The sequence below is a fragment of the Accipiter gentilis genome, chromosome 26 (genome assembly GCF_929443795.1).
Source record: "Accipiter gentilis chromosome 26, bAccGen1.1, whole genome shotgun sequence".
In the NCBI taxonomy this organism is placed as follows: Eukaryota; Metazoa; Chordata; class Aves; order Accipitriformes; family Accipitridae; genus Astur; species Astur gentilis.
Genome location: NC_064905.1, coordinates 16,196,962 through 16,204,262, shown reverse-complemented (window position 1 = coordinate 16,204,262; position 7,301 = coordinate 16,196,962). Strand labels below are relative to the sequence as shown.

General features: G+C 63.3%; 1 protein-coding gene across 1 annotated transcript; it reads left to right on the top strand.

The window, feature by feature from the left end:
* The first annotated feature begins 1,355 nt into the window (after nt 1-1,355).
* GM2A (ganglioside GM2 activator) lies at nt 1,356-6,581 on the top strand. The gene is made up of 4 exons (XM_049829812.1): nt 1,356-1,656; nt 3,631-3,783; nt 4,658-4,840; nt 4,962-6,581. Exons 1-4 carry the CDS (start codon nt 1,540-1,542, stop codon nt 5,115-5,117), a joined length of 609 nt encoding a protein of 202 aa, XP_049685769.1. The 5' UTR covers nt 1,356-1,539; the 3' UTR covers nt 5,118-6,581.
* The last annotated feature ends 720 nt before the right edge of the window (nt 6,582-7,301 follow it).

Sequence of the window (7,301 nt, the reverse complement as noted above, 5' to 3'; positions counted from 1 at the left end):
AAGCAGGAAAGTATGTGGTGCCGGGGGCTTGAGGGGAGGGTCTCTGCTTCCCTCCCGGCCCCAAACACGATGCTCTGGCCATGCCCGTGCCTCTCCCCACACATCCCCGTCCCCGTCCCTGTTCCCCGGCTGCTCTGGGGCCTCAAAGTGAAAACTAATCCCGGGGGATAACTTTCCGCCCCGCTCCTGGGTGGGAGGAACAGGGCTATTTATTCCTCACCCTTAAGCCTCCGCAGTGGATCAGCGACGCAGTTGTCGCTGCCGGTGCGGGGTGGGCAGCAGCATCCGTCATGGCCCCTGCCTGCTCCCGCGCCCTGCCTGCGCGCTCCCGGCTGGCCTCGCTGCTAAATAAGGACGAAAAGCTAAAAATAGAGCTGAGGCAGGGATTTGGACAAGGCAGGCAACCCTTCCAAGGGCTGGGAGTGGTACCGGCGTCAGCGTGCAAGGGAGAGCCGAGCTGCCCGCGGGGAAGGGTCCCACAAGTGGGTCCTAACCGTGCTGCAGCAGGGAGGGAAGGTCTGAGACCTGCCACACTCGTGTCCTGTGTGCTCAGTCAGCTCAGCTCCTTCCAGCTTTCCAGAGGGAAGAAACATCTGTTCACCAAAATACATGGGAAAACCCACGCTCCTGGGATGTCTGTGATGGTGGGGTACCTGGGGGGGCCGTTCCAGCATGATGGGGGGGCTTGGGGCAGCTCTGGCTGGAAAATGAGCACCTGAGGGGGGGGGAAAGGGTGGAAGAGGGGGGTGTTAAATCTGAAATGTTGGATAGATGGGTGGTGGGTGGTAGGGTGCTGCAGCCAAGTGCCCAGCCAGGGTGCCCCCCCCCGCAGCACACACGGCATTGGGTTCGGGGTCTCAAATATCTCCGCTCTTCAGCTGCCACCTGCCCTGTGCCGAGCGGGGGGGGGGGGGGCTTGGGGGTCCCGGGTGCCTGCCCCGAGTGGGTACCGACCCTTTGCCCACCCGGCCAGCCTGAGGGGGGGGCGAGAAGAGCCGCAGCCCTGGGTGAGAAGGGCGGGTGGTGGGGAGATGGACTGGCTTCACCCTCCGAAGCTGGGTGCTGTGGGTGCCCTGGCGTGGTGGGGGGCACGGGGACAGCCCACGCACCCCCCCCCCCCCCTTTCCCAGTCCCAGCGCAGGGCAGGCGCTGGGAGCCTGGGAAAACGCAGCTTCCCGTCCCAGCATCCCTGGGATTCCAGTCCTGCGCTTGGCAACAAAACCGGGAGAAAAAAAAAAAAAAAAAAAAAAAAAAAAAGAGGAAGGGAGGGAAAATCTCTGAGCGTAAGGGGAGGGAGGGGAATCGGGAGCTGGGCCGGGCACCGAGCTCGCATTGCTGCCGTCCCACCGCCCAGCGCGTCCCGCACCAGCCCCGGTCCGGCGGGCACCGCACCGGGCTCAGCCCCGCTCCGGCAAGCAGCGGCTTGTCTCCCCGCCGACCTCGCCTCTCGCTTTTTCTCTTTTTGGGTTTTTTTTTTTTTTTTTTTTTTTTTTTTTCGGCCCAGCTTTCTGCCCAAGATCCTGCCTCGCTGCCGGAGGGATGCTGGGAGCGGGGCTGGCGCTGGCGCTCTGCGCCCTGCAGCTCTGCCCGGCCGCGCTCGGAGGGTCCTATCCGCAGCTGCTGGTGGAGCGGAGCGGCTCTCGGAGGCTGAGCAAGGTGAGAGCTTCCAAAACCCTTCACCCCGCTCCTCTTTGGGCAGGGAAGGGGCTGAGGGGGCTGCCTGTGGGGGGGGGGTGGGTGGTGCTGGGAGCTCGGCGGGTGGGAAAACTGTCACCGTCCTGCTGGGTTTTGCAAGAGATCAAAGGCGTTTTCTGTCCCCGAAGGACGGGTGTAAAGGTTGATTCTGGGTGCTGTCTGCGGCTGGGCTGGGGGGGGGGGGGGGGGGGGAGAGGAGTGGGATCCCCTAGACCTGACCGCGTTGGGGGAGCACGGCTGCAGTTTGGGTTCAGCCTCAGCGCAGGAGGAGATTGCGGTTTTGACAAACTGTCCTGAACCAGAGAGCTCGGCGGCCTCTCTTCCCTCGGCTGAGCTTTCCCTCCAGCCTCCCAGCACCTTGGCTTTCATTCCGCCTGTTTGTGAGCATTTTCCAGCTCACCAGCTCAGGCTGCTCCCTCCTTGTTCCCACGCAGCGCTGGGCCGGGCTCATCAACGCTGATTAAGATGCGTGACTCTCACGCGGTGCGGAGGGGAATATCTATTTATTTTCCAGGAAAGCTGATGCTGCCCCAGGGAAGGGGGAGCCGGTTAGGAAGGTTGGAGCGGTGCTCTGTGGCACGGCGATACGCAGCCACCCACTGATGTTTAGTTCCCGTGGAGCCTCTTTGCCTGCAGATCCACAGGCGAGGGGCTCCCAGCTCTTGCTAAATGTCGGAGCGCAACCCGCCCCTTGCCCCGGCTTGTCCTGAGCCCCGTGTCCTGCCCTGTGCCCTAGACCGCTCCAGGCTGGCGAGCGGGACGGCGGGATGGGTTGCTCGCCTGTGTGGGTAGCGCTGCCCGCCGGGGCTGCCGGCTGGCACCAGGTAAATCAGCTTCCACCGGTTCTGCGGCTGCTGAGCAGGTAGGGAGAGCCCCGCGCCCGTGGCGAAGGGACACGGGCTGCCCCGACCAAACCTGCTCGGGGTGTGCAGCCCGGGCAGCCTCGTGCTTCTCTGCCAGGAAAAGGCCTGCAATTAGGCTGGAGCCTGCTCAGGGAGGGAGCTGGGGCTGGGCTTTTGCCGCTGGCTTGCGGTAGGTTCAGGGGCGGCTTTTGCAGGCGAGTACCGCCATCCCCTTGCCTTTCAACTTGGGTTGTGGGAGCAAAGGGGTCCGGTGCTGTTGCCAGCCCGTGGCTTTGCCAGCAGTGGCTGGGCAAGCTGGTGAGACGTGGAGGAAATGGGAAATATCCCAGTATGGCTCCCAGTCCAGCCACGACACTGGGGTGATGCCCCCCTGCCTGGGTGACATCCACTGCGTGTGGATTTTCATCATCCCATGGGACAACGCTGCTTCCCTGGCTCATTTGGACTGAACCAGCTCAGGATCAGGCCCCTGGGGTGTATCAGGCAGGGCGGGAGCCCGGCTCATCTGCCCCCTGAGCGTGAGTGGAGATGGAAAAGCTGAGCCATGTTTGAAATGCAATGTGTGAGTGCGACTCCCACTCCAGCGCGGGACCAGGTAGCTGGAGCCACAGGGCTCGCAACAGCCGGGCTGGTCCTGGCCAAGCCAGGAGGCCGTGCTGGCCCCGCAGCCCCCCCACTGCACAGCATCCCCCTGGCCAGCGCAGCCACCACGACCCTGCCGTGGCCCCGCTTGCTCCCTCACACTTGCTCTCACACACCTTGCTTGGTGCTCAGAGGCTGAGCTGAGGCAAGTCTGGAAACTGCAGCTTGGAAACCCTCTTTGGGTATAAAGTACGTGCAGGGGGGCCAGATGGAGAGTTTTGGCAATGCCCTCAGGCTTGGAGAGCTGGGAGTGCGAGAAATGCAGAGGGAAACGTTTATTTGGCATTTGAAGGGAGGCCGAAGGTAATTTTCTGGCTGTGTTTGTGAGCAGATGTTTGGGAGGGGGTCAGAGGTCCAGCGCTGGGGAAACCTGCAAACCCAGGGCGACGCTCGCCCTGGCTCTAACTCCTCCTGTCCCTTGGTGCTGCAGGTTGGTGGCTTTGCCTGGGAGAACTGTGGTGACAGGAGGGACCCCGTGGTCCTGCAGAGCCTCTCCGTGGCACCCGACCCCATCAGCATCCCAGGGAGCCTGCGCGTCAGCGCGGCCGTCAGCAGCGGCAAGGCCATGGCCTCCCCTCTGAAGGTACGTGCTGGAGATGCCTCCATGGGATGAGGGAGGGCAGAGCTTCCTAAAACCACCGGCAGCTGCAAAATACCCAGCAGTGGGTACGGGAATGAGCAGCCCTTGGGGGAACGATGCATGGAGTGGTGCAGGGCTGAGTGCTCCGGGCTCTGTAAGCCAGAACGGGGCAACGGGCAGGCAGAGACCTGGGTTGGGAGCAGACAGCCCGCTGGGAAGCTCCCAACCTTGTCCCAGTGGGAGAAACTACCTGAGCTGTGTCGTGTCCTGGGGATGTAATGACTCAAGGAGGGAGACGAAACCCCAAGTTCCCTGGGTGCTCCCTGTGGTCATTGCAGCACTTGTTTTTCAGCAGCCAGACCTGGCTGCTCCCTCCTGGGACGTGCTACAGCACCGCTGCGGGAGCCCTGGGCCGGCCCGGCTGCCCTGCATCGCTTTTTGGTGACTTCTTGGAATGAGACGGAACACGTCTCTCTGCCCAAGGTGCATGGGTTGTCCTGAGCAATGCCACGGTGCCTGTTTGGGGCTGGGGCTGTGGGGAGTGTGCTGGGGGAGCGTGGAGGTGGAGCTGCGGGATGGGAACTGCCGGGAGGTTTTGGGACCAGGCACCAAGGAGAGGGGAAGGAGCGGCCATGTGGGGTGCTGGGAGGTATTTGCTCAAGGTTCAACCTGAGGTTGGAGGAAGAGAAACCTGTAGGCAGAGAGGAACCAAAAGCAGAAAAGGGAGGTGGGAGGGCGTGCGGTGGCCCCATGGACACCCAAATGAATTGCACAAGCAGAAGCTGAGGGAAGTGGCTGGGGAGGTGCAGGTGGGACAGGCTGGAGGAGCCATGGGTGCCTGTACCTGCTGTACTGGTGCCAAACACCTTCCCTCCAGGTGGTGCTGGTGGTGGAGAAGGCACTGGGTGACCTCTGGATCCAGCTGCCCTGCATCGACCAGCTGGGCAGCTGCACCTACAATGACGTCTGCACCATCCTCGACAACCTCATCCCGCCCGGCACGACCTGCCCGGAGCCCTTGCTCACCTATGGCATCCCCTGCCACTGCCCCTTCAAAGCGGTACGCCTGAAACCTCCGGCCGGCACGATGCCAGCGGTGCTGCCGGGTACCACTGTCCCCTCAGCTGCAGGGCTGGGGGGTTTCGGCTGACGTCTTGCCCACGTGTCCCCTCTCTCTGCAGGGCTCCTACTCCCTGCCAGCCAGCGACTTCATCCTGCCCGACGTGGAGCTGCCTGCCTGGATGACCAACGGCAACTACCGTGTCCGGGCGGCTGTCAGCAATGGCGGGGAGGAGCTCGCCTGCGTCAAAGTGGCCTTCTCCCTGCAGGCCCAGTGAGGGGCAGGGGACTGTCCCTCCTCTCCCCACCACCTTGGTCCCCTGTCCCATCCCATCCAGTTGCACTCCATCCTGTCCCAACCCGTCCCTGCAAGATGCGTCCCTCTCGCTGCCGGGAGGAGGCAGCCCCCGTACCCCGGCTCGGTGCTCCCCTCCCCTGCTACACACAGAAAGGCCCCTCTGACTGTCCTGCTGTCCCCAACCTCATCACCAGGGTGTCCCCTGCCCCGGACAGGGTGGCCTTGGAGCCTAACCCCAGCGTTTCAGTGCAACCTGGGGGTAGTTATTTTTTACCTGTTTCTCTTCTTTTTTTCTTAATCCCATCAGGGCAATTTTAGACAAAAACAATCCAGGGAAAAACAATATTTCTTATAGTAGCCCGTGGGAAGGAGGGAGTGTTTGGGAGTGCTGGGGCAGGCTGGAGAGATGCAGGATTAGCTGCTGAGGGTGTCCCCGCTTGCTCCCAGCACCTCTGGCCAGAGCACAGGGCTGTTTTACAGGAGTGTCCCCAAAGTGGCCGCAGGAGTCATGTCCCCCCCCTCGCAGCAGTTTTGGGTCTGCCTTTGGCGCATCCTCGTCCTGTACATGGGACCAGTTCAGCAGCAGGAGGCACTGGTGAGGGCACCTCCCCGTGTCCCTCCTGTGACAAACATTACAAGCACAACAGGACTGACACTGCCCAAACCCCCAACAGACATCCCCACTCACAAGGGACCAAGCGGCTGGCGCTGCTCCCAGCAGCAGGAGAGGTGGCTGGGCACCGGCTGTGCTCGCTCTGGGGGGGGACAAAGCTGTGACAGGCAGCTGGGGCACAGCCTGGCTGAGGACAAGTCCCACTCATCTCATTCTGCCTCTGGGATGGAGCTGAGGCAGAACGCTACAACTGGGACCATCCTTCCCATGCACCGGCGGAGGCAGCCCCACAACGTGGAGCAGCATCGTGGACATGGGATGGACTGGGAGATGACCGTGAAGACCAGCAGCATGGGTCCTATCTGGGGGCCCTGCAGCCCATCTCCTGGTTGTGGCTGGGGGCTGAGGCATGGGCAGGCAGCATTCTTCCTGCCTGCAGCTTCGGGCAGGGCGTTTGCCATGACCTGCCTATGCCAGGTTCCTGCAGGGCAGAGGTGCAGGTGACCCACCAGCCACCTGCATCCCTCGCTGTCCCTGCCAGCTCTCATTATTTCACCCCTCCGTAGGGCTGGTCTTCCTCCAAGCACTTTATACGCCTTAAATACTGCCGGGCTGTCCCCGCGGGAGGTCCTCTGCCGCACAGGTGTGGTCCCACTGCCTTTCTGTGCCCTCAACTCACTCCATTTCATCCTGCTGCTGGGTCCAACCTGGGTTTGTTTTGCCTGGGGAAGCACTAACCCGCTCACCCCGATCCCTGCTGCCGCGCAGTGCCTGTGCCGGAGTGGCATCCTCCTTTCGGGCAGGTACTGCAGGTTCTTAATAAATCTTTTTACCAGGAAGCGGAGCTGGTGCTTTTTGGTGCTGGGGGTGGCATTTGTTTCCTTTGAAATAGTGGGGATGTGGTTTTGAGCTGGAGGAAGCAAAAGTGGTGTTGGGGCTGGGATGGGGGGCAGCGGTGGAGGATGCTGCAGCCAGAAAAGCTGAGTGTAAGCAGCCCCGAAGCAAGGGGCACAGCAGGGATCTGCAGACACTGCTTTCGGACACAGGGACACAGCCCCCCCGCCCACGGGAGGCACAGCCCACGCTGGGGGTCTTTGAGGGTGTCGCTCATCCCAGCGACCATCTATCTCCCTGATGCAGCCAGCCTGCCTTGCTCTGCAGGCCTTGCCCAAGGAATAGCCCCGCTGGAGGGGGAGGTGCCCCTCTTTGCCCACGCGTGGAGGGGTTCAGGGCTCAGCCGTGCCCGCATTTGCCCCACTCGTGGCAGCGACCCCGCGACCCGCAGCCCGCCCGCGGCCACCGCCGCGCCCGCCAGGCGGCGCCGCAGTGCTCCGCCGCGCCTCGCCCCGCCCCTCCGTCTGCCTCGCCCCGCCCCTCCGTCTGCCGCGCCCCGCCCCTCCGTCTGCCTCGTCCCGCCCCTCCGTCTGCCGCGCCCCGCCCCTCCGTCTGCCTCGTCCCGCCCCTCTGCCTCGCCCCGCCCCTTCGTCTGCCTCGCCCCGCCCCTCCGCCTGCCTCGCCCCGCCCCTCCGCCTGCCTCGTCCCGCCCCTCCG